This window comes from Falco naumanni, chromosome 3, assembly GCF_017639655.2.
Source record: "Falco naumanni isolate bFalNau1 chromosome 3, bFalNau1.pat, whole genome shotgun sequence".
Lineage (NCBI taxonomy): Eukaryota > Metazoa > Chordata > Aves > Falconiformes > Falconidae > Falco > Falco naumanni.
Window position 1 is genome coordinate 32,472,381 of NC_054056.1, and position 25,535 is coordinate 32,497,915.

A 25,535-nucleotide genomic window follows, 5' to 3' on the forward strand; every position below is an offset into this window, starting at 1 on the left:
AAGGACTGAAGGACTGAGCAATTTTCTTTTTTTGCTTCAAGGACCCTATGAAAATTGTAGTGAATCATATATTTTATGTTTTATAAACATATTTCTATTCTTGCAATTTAGAAACAAGAAAACAAAAAACCCTATGAAAATTGTAGTGAATCATATATTTTATGTTTTATAAACATATTTCTATTCTTGCAATTTAGAAACAAGAAAACAAAAAACCCTATTAATGAAGTATTTCTGTCTGACATGATATTGTTGCCTGCATTTAAAGTTTTGGACTATCTGGGAAATTAAAACCGCTAATGCATCAGGTTTTGGTTTTGCACTCCTTGGCAAGTGAGATGTGATTGATCTGGGAGCAGTTCCATGTTTACTTGAAATAAAATTAAAGCACTTAAAGGTATGGAAACACAATCCATAGCAGAATCCCAGATCTGGTTTTAGTTACAGGAATTTACAAAATGCCACACTAAAAGTGAGAGAGAGTTGTTTTTCAGTGTTCAAGGTGTGAGGAAGGACTGAGATTTATCACACCACAGTTGCTTGTTGAGAGGTATTAACCCTGTGTGCTGACGGACGAGAACCAGCCACCTCCCAGTTTAATGACCAGCCTAGAGCCAAGGTAGGGAGGGACTTGGGGAAGCAGTAGGTTACCTGAAACAAAGGGGTGTTCCAGTTCAGGTAAGTGGTATTACACAGATGACAGCAGAAATTCAATATTAATGGAAATTGGGTGGCTGGTGACCTGTACTACCTTTAAATAAAAAAAAATAAATAAAGCTGAAGTAAAGAGAAGAAAGCCTCAAGGCAGGCTTTGCCTTGGCATGGACATTGGCGTTCAGAGCTGAGCGAAATGAAGTGCCAGGGAGGGACCACCTTGTGTGGGGCAGAGCGTTCCGGAAGGCTTTCATACTTACTAAATTTGTATTTTCTAAAACATTTATGGCAGTGACAAGAATGGCTGGAAGACATACAAAGGACATAACCATTAGAACAGAACATAGTACAGTGAGATTCAGCAGATTATCTTAGCTTTATATTAATAACGCTGCTGCGAGATGTTTCTTGACTGACACTACACTGAATCTAAGATTTAGTATCACTTAGGGCAGGTGAGGGACAGGCATGTGTTAGACCTACTTTAGGAGGTTTAGCCCTAAGTTTGCACATAATGGACCTCATTCTGTAATGCAGTGAAAGACAAACACAAATGTAATACTATTTTTGTTTTGCCAAGGGCCTTGAGTAAATTTATACACCCATGATTCTGCTAAAGGTAAGCAATCCCATAAGAAAGCTCCCTAGCAGACAATTCAGTCCCCTGGGTAGATGTGCAAAACCATTAGGACATTTATGGAAACTGCTGGAAATACATAACTAGCTTGTAGACAAAGAGGGCTGGAATGATTTCTATCTCCAGTGAGGTGGCTCCTTTTTGGAGAACGCTAAATATCCCTATTTGAAATGATGTATGTCCAATGTGAACTGTAAGTAAACTGTGAAGAAAACCAACCACAAAACAGGACCAGACAAAAGTTCAGACCAGAGCCATTTCTTGAATGTTTGGGGATATGGTGAGCAGCAGCTCTTCCTTGGAGAAGAGTTCCCTTATCCGAGAGAGGAGGGAGGTGGGAGTTCCTGTAAGGCTGCAGGGAGGTAAGCCCCAGCAAAAGGATGCAGCACCTTTGCGAGCTGTTCTTCTGACAGAGAAGTGGGGCATCCGGGGGCCCACAGACTGAGAGAAAGGCAAGGAATTAACCTGCCGCTTCTGGCTGTCGAAGTACTCCCCTGTGGTCACTGTGGACCTAGCCAGACCGCCTCTCCCGAGATGGCTCTGCAGCTGCAGCTGATGGGGGTGAGGGAGGTCTGTGCCAAAGCAGGTGGGCCTGGGTTGGCGGTGTACCTGCCTTCCCATCTGCACTGGGGTGTGGGAGCTCACTTTGCTGCAGGGACAGAGGGGGTCCACCTGCAAGAGAGACTGAAAGCTGAAGGTAGAAAACTGATGCCTTTCATCTTCCCTCCCGAGAGCGGACGGGACTCGCAAAGGCTTTGTGGCATTGAGGAGGCCAGGAGAGGCCCTTCCAGGTGCTGCCCACTGGAGGCATAAGACAGGACCGTTACCCTGGGTCTCCTAGAAATGGGTCTCTTCCCCCAAGACTGATGTTGCTGGAGAGTGATTTCTTCCTCAACAGCAGCAGCAGCATAACATGTTTATGCAGCGACTCTTTGACCCCCCCAGTCCAGCTCTGACTGTGACTAGGGACATCGGCAGTCATCAGGGGAAGGCATAGACCAGAGCTCCCATAGACACAAACCCTGCAACGAAGGGAAGAAATGGTAACAAGGCATGGCAACCTCGGCCATCTGACTCACCTCCTGTCCATTCTTCCTGAAAAATCTCATTTTGTTCCAAGTGACAAGCTGAGCAACTGCAGCGTAGCTGGGGTGGAGTCCTGCTGATGCACAGGGAAGACAGTTGCCGCTCAAGTGTATCTGGTTTTAGTAGCCTATATTGTATTGCACACAAATGCGTGATTGTTTGTACCCAAACGGTGGATGGTCCGTCCATCCTGGAAGCTGGAGCCACAATTAAGACAGAGCTACCTCTGCATACCTCTGCAGCTGAGGAGTCTCTGTAGGTGCACTGCAAAGCGGGCATCCTCACCCCTCAGTGGTGCCAAAGGGAGCAGCAGGGCGGGCAGGGGCACTGCCTCCACAAGAGACAATGTGGAGCTGCTGTCTGACGTGGCACTGCTATGCTGATATCCCCGAGTGAGTTTATTTCTAATGACCTTCATGCCCCATCTTTACAGCACTGATTAGAGGTGTTATGCGTTACAATTTAATTGCCTTGCTCTGCGTAATAGATATTAAAATAAGTGGAGAGGAAATTGAGGCAGACACAGATTTGTACATGTGGTCAATAAATAAGCCATATCCAGCAGATGCGAGAAACAGACACCCGCTTCTGGCTTTGATTATTTTTGCCAAAGTAGAAAACAACCTTGCATATGTCTTTTTAATGCAGAAATTAATGGCTTTGTAATTATGCAAGACTGATATTTTCTGGAATGTATTGCACAGTGTTACTCATAGACTTAATATGATACTAATTTGACACTCATGAACAAAAGCTATGCCTGAAAGGAAGATTTCTTGAATAACTTGGCTAACACTGAGACAATTCATGATGTTACTTTCATTCTGCAGAACCATAACGAACGTGTGTGAGTCAGCACTGGCAGGGTGCAGAACCACAAAACCACAGATGAAATGCAAACAGTATATTTACTTTCATTACCGCGCCAGCCGGGGGATCCCTGAAGCAGCAACCAGGCAGATACACCCAAGCAGGGACGCAGGCACTGCTGAGCTCAGTCCACGCTAGAGGACCCCTCAGCCCTGGCTGCCGGGCACCGTTTTGCCCTTTCTCAGCCCGGCTTTCCCCGAGGCGCCCGCCCGTGGCTGCGGGGCTCAGCTGTGCCCTGCGTTGGGGCCCGTGGAGCCGGCTGTGCCTGGCACCAGGCAGCCCCAGCACCACCTTTGATACAACGGTTTTGGTTGTTGGTTTGTTTTTGTTTTTTTTTTTTTTTTTCTACCTTATTCAAAGTCCTGCAAAGAGCATCTCTTACTTTAAAAAACCCAAATGTGACATGAGCAGTACATGATTGGATTCCACTCAGTTTCTGTATGCAATGCATGGCTCTTCATGAAGGATTAAGGATCTGAGATCCAAGGCAAGCCACATCTTTGTGACAAAATACATAAACACGAAGAAAATGGGTCTGCGGTCACGGAATAGATTCTGATGGAAGAAGTATTTTAGAATAATTACATATTTACAATCTGTAACATAAGTCATATCAACAGCAGTAGTACTGTAAAAGTGTACAAAGTCTCTGGAGAGCAAATACTGATGTTAACAAACAATTTCAGAAAAAATTACAAGCAAAATTTATTCACAATAAAAAACAATATTCTAGGTGGTATTTCCTCTTTCCCATTTCAGTTTCATTCCCAAATAAAGCCTGTGGGGATTTTTTCCTCTGGAAGTGGTGGTTTTTGCTAGAACTAGATTGCTGTCTAAATTAAACGGTTCTAAACCTGTTATTTTTGAAACAGCAATACTGAAGTGAGCAAAAACCTGGTACAGAAGGTTTCGCTGCTGAGTTCAGTGAAGTTAAATCTTTGTTTCCGAAGAAACCAACAATTCCACTCCTTACAAGATTCAACAGATAAAAGCATGCACATGCATGCGTACTTTTTATCCTCAAAAATACGTAAAAATGAAAATACCAAGACAATGTCCATACATTAGGGATATTATCTGAGTCACCAATGAAATACACTAAGGCAAAATAGGAGAGTATTAATGCAAGAGAGTATAAATACAAATGATATTCTGTGGAGGGGGCAGAAGCCATAAGCTGCTCTAAAGAAAAGAGAGGGGGATGCCTGGTCATCTCAGTACAGCAGTTAAGAAACATCACTATGTAAACCTAATGTCTCAATGGCATTTTTGAGATAATTTTGTAAATAGTATAACGCAATTCAGGGACATGTCTATTACTCACAAAACTCTATCAAAAAAAGTTTAATTACATAAAAGAAATCCATTTATTTCAAGAAGTTATATATATTATTTATTTTTTTACAGACACTTATAGAAATAAGGTGAAAAAATACATTCTATGGTCGAGAAATAGTTTCTCTTGCACCAATTTGAAGAAACAAGACAGTAAAAACAATAATCACAAAACTAATCTGAACAAAGCCAAACAGGTAACAGTTCAGATGCAGCTGACTTGGAGAAAGCAATGCAACTCAAAACTAGCTTTGGGTCAGCTTGGGTTCTAGTGCCACCTGCTGAAATAACAGTATTTTTCCCCATGCAACCATAGCTAATACGCAATTTTAATTAATTCAGTACATTACAGGGCAATACATAAAGGTCACAAAGAAGATGAGGTGCTTGAGTAATTCAAGTGCACATCCAGAGTGCCATACACCAAACCTAGTAAACGGAGAACCTTCTCTTGAATGATGTCAACCTGCTCTGAAGGACAGTAGTCATCTAAACTTGATCTGTAACGAGGAGTTGAAAAAAGCATGAGAGAGTACAGATATCACCACCATGACCACGTTTTGTATTCTTGTCATGCTCTGTGTCTAGGCTGAAGCTACTTTCAAACTGTAGTGAGATCTGCCTCCCACCATCCCTTTAAAGTGTAGTGCTGTGTTTCCCCTCGCTTATCTCAATGGTAACAGTTTGCTTGAAGTTGAATAGAAAGTCTCAGCTGATCAGGAATGTAACCTATCCATCCTTCCAATACTACTCTCTTCCTGACTCTGACACAGCACATGTTGGCAGGCAAAGTTCAAGCACATGATCTAATTAAAGCACTGGTAGAAAGTTAAGATTGAAAAATTCAAATGCTACTAGTAAAATAGGTAGGAAAACTTGAAAAACAAATCTTCACAACAACTGGGACAGGATATTATTAACAGTATCTATTAATGAACTGCAAACAGATACTAGTGAAAAAGCAGAGCTGACACTTCTTGGATTTTCTATCTGTCAAGATCTACATAAATGATTCTGTTTTCTCAGCAACAGATAATAACCCTGCAGTTGGCACAGGAAAGACAGTTTCCTTTTATTGTAGGTATTAGCCATATTATTTCTTGTGGACAAAACCAATTTCCTGTCAGCTTCTCCTATTTTTGTCTGCCCTTTAAGGGCACACTTAGTATTTTTCAAGTGATTAAATTACAACAATTTCTCAACAGATACACTGTGGTCTTAAAATTAAGTTTTTCCAGGACACATCCCTAGTTCTCCCAGGTCTCTGGCGTCAAACTCCATCCTGTTCTCCCTTACAGTCCTGGAAGCATAGCTTTTACCCCATACAAAGCTTTACCAGAGCTTTCTAGAATATAAATCCCTTTCAGCCTATTACATGAAAACCACTTCCATCAGAAGTTTCAGTGAAAACATAAAACCTATCTGTAGTACAGTAAACCCTGGAGCAAGACAGTAAGGAATGTGCAATTTGAGCCCATGCAGGCTTATCCAACCTAGCTTTGCTCTAACTAGCACAAGCAATAAAAGTAGTGCAGTATGAACCCCAGAGACGGCTATCAATCACAACACACACAAAGCCTTTCCACAGGCTTTATATAGCCTGTGCTGAAGCTGATAAAATCATCATGCTCTCTATAACTACCTGAAAGGAGGTGGTAGCAAGGTGGGTGTTAGTCTATTCTCCCAAGTAACAAGCAATAGGACAAGAGGAAACGGCCTGAAGTTGCACCAGGGGAGGTTTAGATGGGATATTAGGAAAAGTTTCTTCTCCAAAAGGGTTGTCAAGCATTGGAACAGGCTGCCCAGGGAAGTGGTGGAGTCACCACCCCTGGAGGTATTTAAAAGATGTGTCATGTGGTGCTTAGGGATATGGTTTAGTGGTGGACTTGGCAGTGCTGGGTTAATGGTTGGACTTCATGATCTTAAAGGTCTTTTCCAACCTAAACAATTCAATGATTCTATGCTTTCACTTCTTTTGAGATCTGTGCTATCTACTCTAACGCCTGGTAAAACTGGCCATCAGCGCAGAACCTTCCCTCATCCGTGCAGATACTGACACTGCTTTATGATCAACATTTTCAAATGTCGATTTTCACTGCAATCAAGGCTTCCACTTTAGGACAGAATTTAAGATGTGCCGACCGGTGCTATATTGATAAGAGTAATTTAGCTTTGTAAGCACAGTCTGAGAACTTTTAAAATAAAAGTATCTGGTGTCTTACCGAGCAACTGTCACAAGTGTGGGCTTAGGCATATCTTTTAGTAGAATTTTAATGGATTGTATGAGGCCTTCGATCTCCTCTTCAGTGCTAACATGGTGGGGAAGCTCCACATAATCACAGGTCAGACCAGCCTGATGGACCTACATGTAAATTAAACAAAGATTTAAGCTTTATCAGTAATTCATCAATACAAATTATCTGTGTAAGAAGTTTCTAAGATACCATACCTAGCCCAGTAGGTAACTTACACCTCTCCAGGCAGCAAGAGTTGTTGTTCCCCCTGCCCCCCAACTTGTTCTTTAAACAAAAAGAATAACATTCCAGAGGTTTTATGGATTGCTTCATTATCTCCAGTACACTGTACCTCTATGAACTCAAATGTATGCTGCAGCCCTTGAAGACATAGGTTTGATCTTTTACAAATAGGTACCTTAAGTTCTATAAAGTCTATCAACAGACCCTGGTGAAATGAAACCTCCCTTCACAGGAAGCCTGAGATGTCACAGTCCTGAAAGATCACATTAATGTTGCCTAAATATAGACTAGCAGAGTAGAATTTTAGAAGCTTTAAAAAGAAAAGGTGGCCTAAGTAATCAAGTCGTTCAAAAAAAAGCAAGAAAAACTACCAAAATCTCAAAGCCCTGTATCAAGGAGCAAGTCTGAAATGAATCATGATCTTTTCCCTTCCTGTTGAGGCTGTGCTTTTGAAATCTGCCTACTTTCTGCTCTTTTACGTAGCCACCTACCATTTCGTAGTCTGGGCTTTCCATCCTGGTTTTCAAACTGTGAACTAGTTGAACAAGTGGCTTCATTCTGGAGTTAAACCAAAACCAAAATTTGTTACATGAACAGTTGGAAACACGTCTTTAATTAAGTTGTTAAAAAAAAAAAAGAGAGAGAGAGAGGAATAAAAGAAGAAAGTAGAAGTCATCATGGCCTAGGATTTGAAAATGAAACTTACACCTCTGTGTAATCTTGCACCCAAGAAAAATGGAAATTGTCAGTATTATTGTACTGTCTCACCAGTTCATTCTTAGAAAGCCCCTATATTCACACCTGCCTCTGGCAAGACCTCTTGGCACTTCCTTTAGGGCAGGCCTGGAGAGAAGTAGTTGTAGCTCAAAGTCATATGAACTCGATAGGAAATGCTTGTGGTCAGTGTTACACAGGTTTGACAGTAACTGCTGATTTGATGGGGAAAATGAGTGATATTCCCATCAATGTGAAGCTTGGACTGCTGTTTTTCAGCTGAACACATTTAGTTTAAAAGCACAGCAGATGCTGCTGAGATGTTTTGTGGAGGCTGTTGCTCAGGTACAGCCTTTCATTCACTTACATTTTTCCACACAAAGCAGAACCTTCAGGAGCATCAAAGAATTTCTTCTCCATATCCTCCATAGTTTGTTGCTTTTTCGAGAGCTCTACTTCACACAGATCACTTAAATTCTTAGTCATCAAATATGCGTCCCTCCAGACAACAGAATTTGCATGAAGCTGTACAGGGCTCACCTTGAAAGGCCTACCACGGCACTGAGGACGGCAGACTGTCTTTCCTTAGTTTCAACTGACTCTTTCTCCTCTAGAACTACAGAAAAAATAGTAGCCTTGCATAGATCCTAATTTGCCTCTCCCCTTTGCTGTTAGCAAAGTGCTGAGCTAATCAGTTCCCAAACTACTGTTTGCATTTCAAGCATTTAGAAATCTCCTACCCAGGATATGAAGCCCATTTCTGCAGGGTCTCTTCATCATCATTGTCACACAAATCTGCAAATGCTGCTTCCAGATCTTCCAGCTGATGAACACGGTTCTCAACACAATCCAGCAAGCCCTCCTTTAAATAAGCACATATAAAAGTACTTAGGAAAAAAAGAGGTAAGAATGTAATGGCTAACTATGATTTAAATTCTGAAATAACTGATCTACTGGAAGTAGGGAATCAGAAACAACTGATTCCTTATTACAGAACATCTTTTCAAAAGGATCAGAATCAATGCCTGCAGAAGCTGTTACACCTTCAGAATAAATCACTTCTCTGCTTTGTCTTCTCCCCAACAAAGAAAACCAATCCAGATTCACATTTTGGCAGAATATACTAGGAAGTGCTAAGTAACTGTATATGACTAATTCTTGGATTTCTTTCTATATCACTGAAATGTTCAGATGAGTACAAGCTTTACATTTTTATAATGAAAGGATAATTCAATTTTTTAGGTTAAAAAATATTATCAAATCAAACGCATTTTCAGAAAAAGAAAACAAAATGGGCTACTTGATGCTTTTTGAGGCTGTTTCAACTCTGTCTGCCTGAAAAAACCACAGAAATAATTTAAAATGTCCATTATTGCTCTGATCCTGCAAAGGTTTATGCCCTTTCTTAAAAAGTTCAGAACACATAAAGAGGCAGATTTCTTGGAGTAAGGCTACATGATGAATACAGTTGTACATGCAAATATTTGCAGAAAGACATCCTACATAACATATGAAATGAAAAGTAATATTGGCATATTTGGTACTAAAAATGCAATAGTGTACAAAGGAAAATTATTAAAAAGCATATTGGAATAGATGGGTAACAATTAAGAACGTAACAATTCCCTCTTAGCATTCTGCTGGCTGTATCATGTAACAGATAATGCTTCTTTTAGTCAGTGACATCAACTTTGGGATAATTTTTAAGAGAAGCTGAGGGTTATCAGTCATTCATGAAGTGCAGCTTTATGATCTTATCCTGGGGTATGCGTAAGATACTTTTCTAGGCAGCACCAGCAACTAACCTTAAAGACACATCTGATCCCCCTCCATACTATGTGAAAAACAAAACCAACTAACCAAAAAAATCCCAGACAACACCACACTAACAGTTTGCAGTATGATAGAAATGTACATCTAATTGTACATTTCTGCATATCTAGAACTAGGAAAATAGATTCTAAGAAACTAGACTTACAGGCTATTTCCTGGAACTTCAAAAAAACGCTAAATTCACCAGCTTTCTGCCTTCAAACCCTTCAAATTGACTGTCTCGCTATAAAACCATTCATGGATCTTATCTTGCCTTGTTCATTTCTAGAACTATCTGTTACTCTGAGTCAGCTAACCATTTCATTTGCCTCCTATGAATTTGTTGGCTTATATAAATAACTTATGTCCTGAAATCATACTGGGCACTTAAATCACAAGTATTTACCCCTTTTACACAGGTACCTGTTTTTATTGCTGGTTGACTAAGAAATACAAAAATTGATTTGACAATCTTCCCCATAACTGTATTTCTTTATACACACATACTAAATAGGTTTCATTAATCTGTGATAATTGCATGTGTCAAACCTCTTTGTAATAGTGTTCAGATGAGATTACAAAAGCATAGACAAGATCTTGTTTAGAAATTACTTGGTGTAATGACCACTAGTATGGCTGTCTCCATGGTTTCAGCTCAGGGCTGAATGACTATTTTGGCAGCTACAGCAGGCTTCTATTTCCATGATTCAGAAGCGCACAATGCATAAAATGAAAAGTACATCACAGTGGTATAATACGTCCTTTCCACATTTAAATAAATAGGTAAAATACCAGTTAGGCATTCAGCACAGCTCTATCAAGAACAGCAATTATGGTAAGGAAGGTGAGAGCCTGGAGGGGAAAGAAAAAAAAAAAAGTACAAACCACCAAAAAAAAAAGAACAAAACAAAAAACCCCAACCCAAACCAAAGCCCTGTTGAGTCATAAAAAGAACAAGATTGCAGATTACTTACTGTTTTCATTTCCTTGTCAATTACCACTTGTTTACGGAAATTAATTTTCACACTCATGTTAAATATTTATGCAATTCACATGTTTAGCCAAAACATTTAATAGGAAAGAATTCCTAAGACACTGCTGATTAGCATTCAGCATGCTGCACAGCTTAATTGGAACCCACTTCATTAAGCACCTTTCATAGGTTGCTTCCTTGTCATAACTCATTTTTATTGGGTAAATCAAAAGAATCATTCCTTCATATAGCCCACAAGGACATATCATACCTCTGTTGCATTTCTATGAGGCTTCTTGAAACTGTACAACTCTTGCAAAAGTTCATATTCTGTCTTTGAAAAAGAAAAGAGACAAAAAATTAAGACTCTTCAAATGACAAACAAAATCTTTAAAGCCTTCCTTCTTCAAAAAAAGAATCTGACCACCATGACCATTCCTCTGCTCTAGTATCGAGACAACTCTCTACAAATGCAGGTGAGGAAGAGGCTGTAAGGCATGAGAAAGCAATACTTCATGGCCTCAGCCAAACTTTTTGCAATTGCTTAATTCTAAAGATGACTTCAAGAATACAGCTTAAAAAGCTAACTATTTACAGCCTGTTAAGATTCTCTGCAATTAAACATGCATGTTACTGAACTAAGGTCCCAATGAGATGCTGTGTAAAACTGAGATGGCAGATTTAGGCAGACAAAACCAACAGGAGAGTATGATTGTAAAAGAAAATAGGACAAGTAAAGGCTTCAGGGTGGCTGGCCAACAAGTTCACAAATAAACTATTACAGGGGCTTGTCGGCCCTACTCCTTGATAATATTCAGGTTTAATTAATCAAGGATAAACAGATCTGATTTTTTACTTAACAGGACTAAAAAGGTGAACACTTACGCATTTTTCAGAGCAGAGGGAGAACGGTAGGGTAGATTATTCAATTTTAACAGAAATACAGAGCATTTTGGGGGCAATGTTTTGGCCTTTTGACTTCTTTGGTGGGAAGACAATACTCTTCTGGATTAACTAACTTTTTTTTTTTACCTTTTCTTTGGATTCTTACATTTCAAATGTTAATTGAGAAACATTTTTTGATGGAATTATCATAGTTTACAATAAAGGGACTGTAGTTAAGAATATTAATTGAAAATGAAATCATTGTATAAAAAAAGGTACACCAGGTGCTCTGTGCAAGCCCACTTCCAAAAATGGTTCCTAGAACTGAGAACCTATCATAGCACAAAACAAGCAAAAAAACATAAGAAAAAAACCAATCCTCCCCCTTCCAAAAAAAAACCCCACCAGCTGACCAATGCCCCCCCTGCCCCAAACCCTCCTCCATTATTTTATTCAGAACATTTCAAGTGTTAAGGGGGGTACTGAATTTTATTCTTATATGGCAAGACCCCCACAGTGCTTTCCCTTTGCTGTATACTTTGCTTTGTGATTCAGAACAACTGGCATTGCACATTGTCTGAAGATATGATCATCAATACTACATGTCAGAAGCTAAGAGAGGTCAGGGACACTATATTCACTTCCTTACAGTTAACAGGAACCAGTAGTCTAGCTGAAACTCAAAGATGTCAGACGTTCAGCACCACAGGCTGAAGTTAAAACAGTGTTAAAAAGAGAGATTTGAATGCTAAAAGCAGCCAGGGTATTGCAGAAGAGTTTGTAAACCTAAATGCCACACCAAATTTTCAGGGCAGGTTAGTTCCTAAAAATCCTGTTCACATCAAGAAAAGCTGCTAAATGCTTTGCACTCTTGAGGATCTACATATTTATGACTCTATACAGGTGAGGTACCTTTTCTGTGCACCAAATTATAAATGGAACACTGAGTCTTAAGCTCAAACCCATGGCATCAGAGACAACAGCTGCTTGCTCACTCTTGTACTCAGCGCTCCAGACAAAGGAAATGAGCCTGAGCCTCTCATCAGGGCAAGTTACCACTCTGAATAAACAACGCCACCATACCTTTTGAAAGACAGGGTCTCCCGATACCACTGTGGCTTTCCAACAGTATGTTACAGGGGGTAAAAAAGGATACAATCCCTCATCCTTCCCTGAGGAACCTTGCTCTGGGTATCTGGAACGTTACCGTTGGAAATCCAAGCATAACTTTTCTGTCCCAAGCAATAAGCAGAAGTGAGCCATATACCTACCTCTCAGCTTGAATGTGCGCTCAATACTGATTTCAAATCTAAGTATCTACCCCCTATTACGCTGTTGTAATTCTTTGGAGCGTACACTCCCTTAGAAGGTCTCTCCTTCAAATCTTACCATGAATGATTAATCACAATCAGCTTCTCTGTTAATTTAGTTTCTCCATAGACATAAATGCTAGGATGATACCTTCTGTGAATGGTAACAGGCCTCTCCATTGTTATGCTTACCTGTGTATACATTTCTTTGAATGGATTTTTAACTGAAAAAAAATCTAAGTCAATGTCTAAAACATATGTATCCCCTTTCTGCAGTACTTGGCAGACATCTTTAGCAACTGCCCTTATCGGGCATTCACTGTTTCTGAGAGAGCTTGCCGCTGAGCTCTCTGACAAGGTTTCTGTCCTGTTCAGGGCACTTGTATTTTGCATTTCCTTTTTCTCCACACTTGGGGTGCTGTGATCAAGGTCACCAGGAGCCACTGACGAAGAGGCAGAAGCAGTGCTTGCTGGGTCATCTGTATTTAGCTTCAGTCTCTTAGCAGATACTACTTCGCCATTTTCTTCCTGGCTGTTTGATGCTTCAGTAGGATTGATGAGAATGACGTGTAAATTTAAAGGCTTCTGGTTTTCTAGCTGATCAGCAGGGACATACAGACCATCACTTAAAAAGTAATGGTCTGTACCTGTAACCCTGCAATTGACAATAACTCACAGTTAATATACATCTTTGCAAAGAACTTAGGAAAGAGCATGTACACTTTAAGGATCCTAAGAAGAATGAATAGATGTTTGATGGGTAACAAAAACAATAAAACTGTATACACAAAATTATTTATTTTAATCTGCAGGTTTTTACATTGAAGTTTTTTCAAATTCTTTATGGCCAAACAAATATATTAATATTCACTCTCTATTTTTTATGATAGGCCTACAAAGTTTTAATAGATAAGAAAAGCATATTATGTGCTCCTAAGATTAATTTGCTATTGATTTGCATTTTAAAGACAACATCCAGAATTTAACAAGATTTAGTCAATATTACGGCATATAAGACTGCAAAGCTATGGGTATTTTTTCTTGGATTGCTTAACTTTTATGGAAAATTCTGGTAGTTGTGTTTCAGAAGTGCCCTGAAACCCATGGATATTGATTTAATAAAAGCAAAATATTCTTAATTAATAGGTAGCATTTAATTTTTTTAACCACTGTTATAGATTTCCTATTCTAAGTGGGGGAGAACTAGTAACTCAAGGATGAACACTTACATACCAATGCAATCCACTTAATTAAAAAATCCCAAAGAAACAAAAGCATTAACGCTAAAAACTCCACTTACAGTAGAAATTCAAAGAAAATAATTTTAAAGTCATATTTCAGTACATTAAGCCTTAAGCATCATAAATTCAGATTAAAAAAAAAAAAAAGTTTAAGAAGTGTGAACTTCTGCTCACTTCTGTTAAGGCCTCATCTGATTACAGGGTATCACCATCAACCAACCACAAAGACAAATAATTTCATAAACAACAGAAATCTGAAGCTTAGCTCCTCAGTGACTTGTGGCTGGATTATCCTGAGCTTGCTAAGATGACAGCCTGGATCTCAACTTCATTTGACAGGGCATTCACAATGCCTCTTCTCAGAAATTCTCCAGGGTTCAACAGGAGCTTATGCTACAGCCTTTCCCTTAGTGGGACACCAGCTAGGGTATCCATTACCTATCCAGCCACCTGTTGTCAATAAAACTTTTTGGAAGTTTGTATTTCTGAGGACTCTTTCTTCCTTCATGATTTTTGTAAGCCTACAACCTGAAAAAAAGGTACCCGACTGTCTTCAAAAGGTAGCCCAAAATGCTGTTTTCAAGGATGCTAAGGTGACCAGAGGATCTGTGGGGGAGCTATTCAGTCATCATGAAGTATTTCTGTATGTGTGCCAGTTCTCATGGTGAAACGTAACTGAAAGCACTGGTTTTGTCTTACTATTTAGGTTTACTTCAGGCTTCAGATTCAGAATTGTACAGCTTCAGTGTTTTATTTAATAGAGTAAAATAAAGTGGTTGTCTGCTGTCTTCTGTTAAACTTGCTTCAAAAGATTTATTCTGATATGCTGGCAAGAGACATGATTTTTAAATGTCTATTCTAGCTGTAAGAAGTCACAATGCAGTGAACATGGTGAAAGCAAAACTGTCATGGACTGCATGATGAGGAAGGGTCTAATCAGAACCTGAATTGCAGAATGATTCAGATCGGAAGAGACATCTGGAAGTCTCTAGTCAATCATCTGATTGAAACAGAACTAACTTCAAAGCTTGATGAGACTGCCCAGGGCCTTGTCCAATGGAGTTTTGACTTTTATCAAAGGATGGAGAATTCACCACCTGCCTGTGCAGCTGTTTCAGTGCTTAACTAGTAGATTAACTTCACCACCACCACCACCACCCCCGCAAAACAAACAAAAAAACCCCATACCAGAAAAACTGAATCATGGCTGCTACCAAACAAAAATTTTACTAGCAAGACCAAAGACTAAACAGATAGAAGTTGAACTGCTTTCTCCCATCCACAGTTTAAGAAAAACAAATAAACCAACAAAAAAGGCAAAGCTTTATGTGCATTAAATGCCCAGTTTACTCACAGTAAAAGTGACAAACTTTGGCCTGATTTGTACACCTAGGTTCCATTTAGAAAATAAAATAAAAGCTGCCCATCTCTTTCTGTCCAGTTTTGTTTTGTTTTAACTCTACTGAACACGCAGCCTCTGAACTTCACGGGTCCATGTAAGCTCACCCTGAAGGGAAACTTATCAAAGGAACTAGCTGAAAATAGCTGAATGTGAGTACAGAATCAAAGCAGAACAAGTGATTTTTTGCCACGTAACCCAAACATGACTCCCCTCCCTCTTTCAACAGGGAACAGTAAAAAAATACTGCCTTAAAACACATAGTTTTCTGAAGTATGTTACTACAAAATAGAATTGTGCAAAAAGTAATTATGAATTTTGTAACATTTGCTAAATAGTATCTCCTTTTATTTCAGGCCAGTTCTATCAAAGTTACCTCATTTACTTAATTATATATATTTTTTAGACTGTACTATGAGTTAGGTTAGAATTTGGCATTCTACAATCAAATGGTAAAGCCAGAAGGATATTCCATCAATAATTCCATTTTAACTGGTAGAGAAAATAATGGATGCACTACTGATAAAGTTGAAAAATTAGGCTTCCCTGACGTTAATAATATCTACTATCTATTATCATATGATCATATGTATATAATCTTTGATATGTACTCACTGGGTGCAGCACAAGGTGGGTGAAAAACTGGCTGGACCAACAGTACCGTGGTGGCGATCAATAGTTTGAAGTCTCACTGACAGCCAGTTATAGGCAGCATTCCTCAGGGACTCTTACTGTTTTGACATCTTCATTAATACCTTCAGCAACGCACTCTTATAAAGTTTACAGGCAGCACTGAAGCTAGGGGAGTTGCTGATATACTAGAAGGCAGCGTTGGCCTCATGAATGACCTAGGCAGACTAGAGGAACAGCCTACAGGAATCATTAAGTTAAATTAAGATGAATACAAGGTCCTGCACTTGGGACAGACTAACCCCATGCAGCGGTACAGGGTTAGCCCAGACAAGCAAGGACCTGCAGAACAGGAACTGGTAGTTCCAGCAGAAAGCAGCTGAGCAGTGCACCCCTGCAGTGATGAAGACTAATCAAAAAGTGTCACTGTGTAGCAAAAGCATAGCCAAAATGTCAAGGAAAGATTTCTCTTCTTATTCAGCACCAGTGAGGTCACATTTGAAATAATTTGCCCAGGCCTGGGCCCCCAGTACAAGACAGATGTCAATAAACTGAAGATCTAACAGAGGGCCGCTAAGGTGATTAGAGGGCTGGAGCACATGATGAACAAGGGGAAGCTGAGGTAACGGCTTGTTCCATCCCGGTAAGGGAAGGCTGAGGAGGATCTAATTGCTGCCCTCCGTTACCCAAATCCTCTGTTAAAAACGACTGCTTTCTGAGATATTTTTTTTTTACTTTAATGAGGAGAACTAGTTTAAAACCTGGGTAATTGAAGTGAAATGTGAATAGCTAGAATTGTCTGGAAAAAAAAAAAAAAAGACACAGTTTCCACTGTGCCCATTCATACAAATAGCCACATTAGGTCCTAAGGAAATCGCAAATAAATTTTCATCTTATCCAAGAATACAAAAAAAGGACTATGAAAAGCTGCAGAGATAGCTTTTATATTACTAGTATTAGAGATCAGACAATTTACCTGATTGTAGTTGTTGACATGTCTTTCCCAATTAAAAAATTATGTTTTCCTTCCGAGATCTGTTGAGCCCAGGGTGGGTGAAGCCATACTACTTGAGAAATATGACCAGCATAAACAGCAGGCATAATCCAGTTCTCAATACTTAATTCACTGTAACGAATGGAGAATGGCAGGAGATAACACTGTTACTTTCTCCATAAGAAAAACATGGTCAAGAACACCATAAATATCTTTGATATCTTGAAAGCTCCCACACAAATCATCTGAAATTATACTCTCTGTAAGGGTCACACCATCAAAGAAAGAAAAAGAGGGAGATCTTTATTCATAAGAGAGATCAAATATGTTTACAGTAGATTTTTAAAAGTTAAGATTATAGAGTGCAGTCAGTTTCATTCTTAGCACAGCACTTTGATTACAAACTCCATGGATTTGATGTCCTTTTTCTCTTGATACATCAAAGGAAAATGCAAGGAGCATGAACACTACTCTAAATCACTTCAGACTGACCACATGAGGGTATTTTACTGTAAACTGTTCTAAGCAGACTTTAAATAGAATCTCAGTAATTAAACTGAGTCAATCAGCATCTGCAGACGACCATCTTTCAACACGCTATTTTTTTTAGGTGTACAATATAGCCCACAAAACTTCTTATTCACCCAACAAAGAACAAAATATTGACTATGGGTATGACAACTCAAGTACTTACAAAACAATTGCATCAGCTTGTCACTGCTGTAAATCACCATAATACTGAAGCAATCAATATTTATTTTAAAACAGGAAGAGCAAAACAATAGCAGAGATCACGCTGTGGCTGGTTACCAAAGTAGTTGGGGGAAAATACTGGTCTTAATGATCTTAATAAGAAAATCTTTTTCAACTTCACATATTTACCATGTCAGCACAGGACATGTTATTTCAATTTCAAAGTCAATTTTGCAGTGTGAGGAGAGAAAGGCTGTTTCAAAACCACAACTCTTCAGACAAAGCATACACTCAGAGTGCTCTCCTGTTACCCTGAGAAACTACTTGGGCTAATACCGTTATATACTACTGAACAACTAAAGGAAACTCATAGATCTTAAATTGCTTAATATGTGGCATAAACATTTGTCCATTCATAAAACACACACATAACTTTTTCCATTCAAAAAAATAAAGTTTTCATCAAAATTGTTTTCACTTCAAGATACAACTTGAACCTGACACTTTTGTTCACGCTGCCTGTGCAGTCATACCAATACTCACTGTAAATCACAGGCAACAAGAAGTGGACGTGAAAGTATTCTGATGCAGTACCCAGGACTTACCTGAAAAGAGCCTCTTTGTCAAATACGGTGTCTGCAGGCATATTCACAGGAATAAGAAGGTCTGGGTGGGAATCAAGATGAACAAAGCTGATATTACTGGCAGGAAGGTGCTTTGAACCAATGGCACGATAGATGAAAGGCAGCACCTAAACCAACATGAAGAGAAACATTTTGATTATAACTAGTGGGCTGAAAAATGCAATGGCTTTAACAGCCAAAAACACTAGTCCCACTCCTATTCCTTTAGAATTTGGGTTTGAGAGGACAAGACAGAAAACAAGAGAGAAGAAACAACTTGTGGTAAGACTGTACCGTAATCATTGAGTCCAAGTGTTCCACCCAAGGAGCTGCTGAAGAATCACAGCTTTGCTCCCTTCTTTCTTTATAGGCAGTTTTGTTTGCAGTAGCTCTTCTCACTAACCATTCAACTCAATCCTTATTTTTTAATTTACAACTGAACCCCAGAAATGCCTTTCCTCTTCTGCAGAACATTGTCCCTGCATTGCCTTTTCCATGCTACAAAGCCTCCTCACGATGCATGGAGATAAAAACATTTCATTAATTGTGCTTTGTAAGTTAAATGATACAAAGTGAAAATTGACACGCCACCATGATTTAAACTTTAGCTGATCTTTAAACCTATCCCCCTTGAAAAAAGGGCTTAATTCCTAATCTCTACAGGACTTAGTGGCTGCAGTAGACTACCTTTCTCAGCTCTCCAACCTTATCCCCCACCGAAGGTCTTTACTCAAACGTGAGCAAAACAGGAGATAAGGCAACTCCTCAATTTTTCACGTAGCAAACTCCCATAATGCAATAACATAGGGTACTAAAATGAGAAAATTGATGGCTGATTCATACCTCTTACACTGAACTGCAGTACCTGCAAGTCTCTCACAGTTATGGGACAGGAACTGCCTTAGCTGACAGAACAAATCCAACAAGGATGGTGAATTATACTAGCCCTATTATACAAGGAATTTAAAGACTGGGCAAGAAAAATTACATGCCATCTCTACAATACAACAGAAACTGAGCTACTTTTTTGGCATAAAACTGACTAAGAATGACAAATCCTGCATACTGCATGGGCATAACCATAAAATATGTCTGACAGCTGAAATTTGGACTGTATTCCACCTGCCTAGGAATACACTGCTCAGCTTACCAGCTACATATGCAGTAATATGTTATACTACTTAACCACTAGATAAAACAAGATTAAAAATAATGAGGGTTCCTTGATCCATGACTTTTACTTCTTTGGAAAAGGAAGTATCTGGCCTGCCTGAAAAACCTACAGCCTCTGCAATTAAAATTACAGTTTCATATCAGGTAAATGTTACTACAAATTGTGAGACTAGGAGAGGATGGGAGAAAACACAAAAGACTAAGATCTCTACCTTTGCAAGTTCTCTCGTTTTGGATTAAGAACAAGATTTCCTTTATACCAGCTGTTACTATTAATCAATGCATGACATATCTAGTGACAACTTGCCCCAGAGGAACACCAGTGTCAGCAAAGAACTATATAAAGTTTCTGTGAAGTCCTTACACTTTGGGATGAAAAGCCATTAAAGCTTTACGCAAGATAGACCAATGCATATACACACATATGCTGAAAACACAGTGCGTACATTTAATATGAACGGACTTCAAGCTAACCGAAAACAGAAATATAGGGAGTAAAACAAAGAGGAATCATCAGAAGTCGTTATCTCAGTATTCCTGGCACAGAGGCACTCGAAGTCCTTGGTTACCATGAAATGCCAGCTACCACAGCATCATATATTTCAGTGAATCTAAGAAAAAATGATCTGCATTAAACTAGTAATTTAAAAATCCTGAACATTATTTTCTTTAATAAACTTTATTCCACTAAAATGTTCTGTTTGCAAATAATCTGTAAGTAAAGAATCTGCTTACTTGGCACTAAGGCCTCAGCTTATGCTACTATAAACAAACCACATGAGAAACCAGAAATAGCAGTTCGAAAGCAATTCCTGCCTCACTCCCTTTTCCAATTACGTAAGTAAAAATGCAAGTTCCAAATTTAACACATTCCATCAAGGGACAGTCAATCTGCTTGTTAGGATGTGTTTACATTTACAAATTTACTGTCGACATGTCATACACCGTGTGGGGTTGAGTTCCCACGTCCTGCAGCAATGCCCAGCTAATTCCAAAACCAGTGTAATGTAGGTGCGTAGGTGTTACTTCCTTTTAACTACTACAGCATCACGACCCAAAGAAACCAAAACCAAACCAAACCAACAGAGTCAGCAATGATTTCTTGAACAGATGCCAAAATCCGATCATGGCATTAATTAATCAGTGAATCGGGAAGGAAATCCAGGTCACCTGGGCAGTGGCTTTCATTTAAGTTCCAGCAGTGCCAGACGAGGCGGTTTAAGGTCCGGGCATAGCTGCGGGGACAAGGGCTGCTCCCAGCGAGCGCCCGGAGCGGGAAGAACCCGGCTACGGGGCCGGGCGGGCGCTGCCTCCTGCGGGGCCGCCGGCGACCCACCGGGCACCTCCCTCCGCTCCCCCCTACCGGCCTGAGCCCCGCACCACGAAGCTACTCCCCGTGCAGCCCCCGAGGGAACCCCCCGTTCCACCGCACGGCGCGGCCCCACCGCCCAGCGCCGATACTCACGTCCTGGTGGTCCTCCACCACCCACACAGGCAGCGCGGGGTAGGCCCGCAGGCAGCCCCGGCGGGGCCGCTCCCCGCTGCCCGCCACCGGGCCCCCGCCGTTCATGCCGTGGCGGCTCCGGGCCCGGCGCGGCGAGGCCCAGCAGGGCAGCGCGGCCCGACCCCCCCGCCCCCGCCCCTCCCTCCCGGCAGGGCGGCGCTTCCGGCCGCGGCGCCCTCCCACCGCTTTCCTCTTCCGGAGCCGGCGCGCTGCGGGCCGGGCTAACCGCGGCGGCGGGGCGCCAGGTGGGCTCGGCGTGCCCGGCTGCCTGCTGGGGGGCGCGGAGCGGGCGGGGGCTCCGCTTGGGCCGCTCCGCCCCGCCCGCGGTGCCGCGGCTCTCTGCGGGGGGCTTGTGGCCAGGGCGGGCGGCGGGGCAGGTCCACGGGGAGGGGGTGTGTTGGGGGGGGCGCGGCGGCGGCGCCGGTGCTGACGAGCTCCGCGGTGCTGGGGGGTGGCGGGGCCCAGGCGGCCCCTGCCGGCAGCTCCTCCCGCGGCCGCCGGGCTGCGGCTGGGGAGACCCTGCGGGTGGGGAGCGGGGCCGTGCGGCGGGGGTCGCTCGTGGCCGGGTTTGTCCTCGCTGTGTTCTCTGCCGGCCCCTCGGCGGCCGCGGGGGGGCGGCGCGGAGCGCTGGGGGGCGGCGGGAGGAGGCCGGGCCTCGGTGCCCCCTTGCTCTCGGCTGTGTGTCTGCAGGGAGAGAAGTTTCCTCGGTGGTTTTCCAAGGAGCCTCTGGTACTTCTGCGTGCCACAGCTTCCGTCAGCGCGATAAATTCTGGGTGTCTTCTGGGTGACGGGAAAAGTTTGTCCTTTCCAGTGTTTTTGAACTTAAATTTAAATGAAAATTTAATCAGACCAAACTTTGCAGCAGAGGGGGCTTTCAGATAATTTGGGTGTACAAAATAACTTCATGTATTTCTTTTGGTATTTTTTTCAGCTGTGATTCTGTGTATTCGGAAGCAGCGAAGTTGAGGGGGTAGGACCAGAGCAGTGCTCTGTCGTTGGGGAAGTCTTGGGATTCTGTTTGAGAGAGCTGATAAACAAAACCTTTTGTTTGAATGCTGTGACAAGTTAAAAGGAAAAGTGCTTTAAGGCAAGGCACCCTGGTACAGTGGCCTGTACTTTTAATTTAAGCTAATAAGAGTTTAGCGCCGCCAGTTTAAATAAAATGCGTATGTAAATGTCAGCACAGCACAGTATAGAACAGATTTCTGTTACAAGCCTGAGCTGTGTATGATCATGACTGGAGAACCAAAGCAGAATTGATTCAGCTGAAATACATCCAGTGGATTAGAATTATAATGACAAAATGTTGCACTATTGCTAGCCAGAATAATGGGGCCGTGTTGTCCCATTCTGTCCGTCGTCCCCCCCCCAGATCCTTTTCTTTTTGAGGGCTTTTACGAGGTTGGAGGGTAATGAGCAGGCACAGGCTGACAGGAAGGGACAAGTAGATCTCCTAAAAATGCAGGATTCTCACTTGGTCTGTTGGTTGTTTTGGAGAGGGAATGAATGCCACTGTCACAGATTCCTGTGGCTTCCACTAAGCCTTGAGTGCGTAAGTAGAGACTTTGGGGTCCCCTTGGTTCCTCCTCCTTGATGTCAGTCCTTTCCCTCTTCATGTCTTTTCCTTTCTCCCTCTCATTCATCAGAAGTTGTCAGCTATCTCTTGGCAAGCTTGCAGCACTGGCACCAGAATGCAGCTGAAAGTAGTGCTCTGAGCAGTCTAGGCTGGCCATGTTGTGTTGGTTGCAGCTGGGAGAATATTCTGTGTGTGCACTTCAGCATCAGCAAAGCCTCAGTAAATGAGGGGCTTTGTTTTCTTTGTCTGGTGATCTTTCCAATTATGTGTGTGTCTTTCTCCCTCCCCCTTATGGAAAACTATGTATTTTACTACTTTGACTGCTTAAATATTTACTTTTTTCTCTCCATCCATTCCAGCCAAGACATCAAAATTATTTATTTATTTTATTTTAAATGGTTTCTTCCTTTCTTCTGGTTTTTGAAACTTAACATTGTAATTAAAGAATTAACGTTAATGAAACATAGTGTTTTTCATTTATAAAGATTAATGTAATACATTAAATATGTGAATAGTTTTGAGCGAGGTGTAAGCCTGCTTGAGGCAGTGGCAATTGCTGGAAAGGTAACAGGGCCAAGCAGGCAGCAGAGGGATATTTTTTGGGGGGGGGGGGCAAAACACAGCAACGACCATTTATTTCAATGAAATTGGAGTAACAGCACAGTCTACATAATATTTTTTTCTGTGACCTTTAAGACTAATTCCACAAAAATACACTAATCTAACTTAAAATACTTTGAAGTATCTGGTGAATTCAGTCCTTCACTAAATTGAGGTCTCAGTTGTGAGTGTAACTGGCTACTGTATAATTTGAAACTTACATAAGTTGTTGGACCAGGTAACTTGATGTTTAGAATCATCTTCTAGAAAGGACTACTCACTGTGGGACTTTCGATGACAACTGCAGTTGTTAAAATGAATGGTTTCTTTGGTGTGGGGTATGTGAATGCTCTGTATCAAAGTGTCTGGTGAGTACAGGTAGAGGTGCTTATATCCTTGGCTAGTTGTCGTTGGCTAGTTGTTGAAATTAACATTGCCCTAAGTCAGAGAGCATGGTCTAGTTTGGGTTCTAGGGCCCGAGGAGCGCAAAGCTCCCAGTGAAAGTCAGTGGACATCCTTTACCCTTTCTGCAGAAACTGTAGTTTCAGAGCTTTGGGAGTACCTGCAAATGCATTTTGGACATCCTACAATGGACTTTTATTTTCCTCATTAAAGGTGAGCCATGTCTTTCCATTCTGGGCGAGGATGTCCCCGTGGTCAGGGAGGACCAGGAGCAAGAACTTCAACACAGGCTTACCGCCCTCAGAACCTACGGCAGCTTCACCCACAACAGCCCTCTGTACAATACCAGTATGACCAGCAAACTGCCCCTCCAACAACATATTCAAATCCTCCAGCCACTGGCTACATGCCTCCCAGGCCAGACTTTGTGCCCTATCCTCCTCCAGTGCCCCCTTCCACGCAAAATCCCATCAGCCAGTGTCCCATGAGGCCACCATTTCCAAACCACCAGATGAGGCAGAGCTTCCCAGTGCCTCCATGCTTCCCTCCCGCTCCTCCGCCAGTACCAAATCCTAGCAACACTCCTGTGCCAGGAGCTCCTGCTGGACAAAGCACCTTTCCTTACATGATGCCTCCTCCCACAGTACCACATCCTCCCCCACCACCAGTCATACCACAGCAAGTCAACTACCAGCCTGTGTACTCCGCAGGGTATTCCCAGCAGTCATTCCCACCGCCTAACTTCAATAGCTATCAGCACAACTCTGGCTCCTTTCAGAGCAGCGCTACCAACAGCAGTGGTGGCAGCAGCCATTTTCGCCACACCAGTCAGTACCAGGGAGAGAAGTCGCAAAGTGACCGACGATCTCCGGACAGGAGCAAGCACTACGATGAGCACCGACATCGTGAACACAGTCACATCCACAGTGACAGGCATCGGTCCACTAACCATGGGGATCGTCGGGATCGAGGCCGGAGCCCAGATAGGAGGAGGCAGGAAAGCAGTCGGCACCGGACAGATTATGACAGAGGAAGGATATCGCCTCACCACAGAAGTTACGAGCGTAACAGGTAACTTGAGTTTTTTTCTGCCTGCAGAGGGAGAGCTGTCATCATTATCCCATAGTATTTGTTTGCATCAATGTTCTTTCCTCATCCTTGTTTTTTTCCCTCTAGCCTGGGAGGTAGCTAGTACCGAGGTCTGGAAAGAGCTACTGTTTTGTCATCTTTCAGGTACACTGCTTTTGCCTCACCTTTGTGAGCTGTCAGACTTTTTGCCCTTGTCCATGGACATAGCCAGAAGCAAAGAAGCTCTTTAAAAACAGTGGATTGCTGAGTAGCGCTCTACTGTCATGGGTGTTTACTGTAAAACTTAGGCACATGTGGCATGAAAGTAGAGTTGGCACAACTTTGTGCAAAGGACTGCTCAGAGTTGAGCCTTGCAAACAGTTAAGTCCCAACACTTCAAATTTCAAGATTTAGTTACCAGAATTAGGGTTCTAGGCGTTACTTGAATTCAGTCGTACTTTGAGTAACCTTTGTATTCTGTAGAGAACCAGCACTTGGTGGGGGGGCAGGGCTTATACTTTTATAGGTGCATATATCTAATAGCCGCAGTGAGGTGTTCACTCTGCAATGTGCTTTTCATTAGTTCTTTGTACTGCTGTGTTTCCATCCTCATGGGAGACCAGTGCAGATGTGCAGGCTTTGAGAGACCTCCCGGTGGGTGCTTAGAACTGCCTGTGTGATCCTCTCCAGGATGAAAACCTTGGCAAGCCAGCCTGTAATGTCAAGAGGACTGAGGTGAAAATTAGCATACACCAGTTAAAAGAAATAGGCAAGTTGTAGGCTGTGTTGACATAATTCAGATGGATGAGCATGGACTGCTTATTTTTGGGTGCATCGTGAAGTTTCTGTCTGTCTGCTTCATAGGCACAAACAGTTTGC

The 25,535-nt window shown here is 41.8% G+C and overlaps 2 protein-coding genes across 4 annotated transcripts in view; one reads left to right on the forward strand and one right to left on the reverse strand.

The window, feature by feature from the left end:
- Window positions 1-3,796: 3,796 nt before the first annotated feature.
- C3H5orf22 (chromosome 3 C5orf22 homolog) lies at window positions 3,797-21,139 on the reverse strand. 2 transcript variants are annotated; one of them, XM_040587440.1, is made up of 9 exons: window positions 20,972-21,139; window positions 18,316-18,461; window positions 17,000-17,149; window positions 12,946-13,408; window positions 10,830-10,892; window positions 8,514-8,635; window positions 7,551-7,617; window positions 6,805-6,944; window positions 3,797-5,082 (listed from the first exon to the last, which is right to left on the reverse strand). In XM_040587440.1, exons 1-9 carry the CDS (start codon window positions 21,074-21,076, stop codon window positions 4,950-4,952), a joined length of 1,389 nt encoding a protein of 462 aa, XP_040443374.1. In that variant the 5' UTR covers window positions 21,077-21,139; the 3' UTR covers window positions 3,797-4,949. The 2 variants fall into 2 exon arrangements, with proteins under 2 accessions (XP_040443374.1, XP_040443375.1); XM_040587441.1 differs by lacking the exon at window positions 20,972-21,139 and adding an exon at window positions 20,677-20,791.
- A 61-nt stretch (window positions 21,140-21,200) lies between these two features.
- Window positions 21,201-25,535, forward strand: part of DROSHA (drosha ribonuclease III) — a 74,841-nt gene continuing 70,506 nt past the window's right edge. Inside the window, exons 1-2 of one of the 2 annotated variants that reach the window (XM_040586860.1) lie at window positions 21,201-21,255; window positions 23,802-24,659. In XM_040586860.1, coding sequence (XP_040442794.1) covers window positions 23,809-24,659 — 851 coding nt within the window. In that variant the 5' untranslated portion in view covers window positions 21,201-21,255; window positions 23,802-23,808. Of the gene's footprint in view, window positions 21,256-23,801; window positions 24,660-25,535 lie in introns of those variants that run through there. The other variant, XM_040586861.1, reaches the window with a different exon arrangement.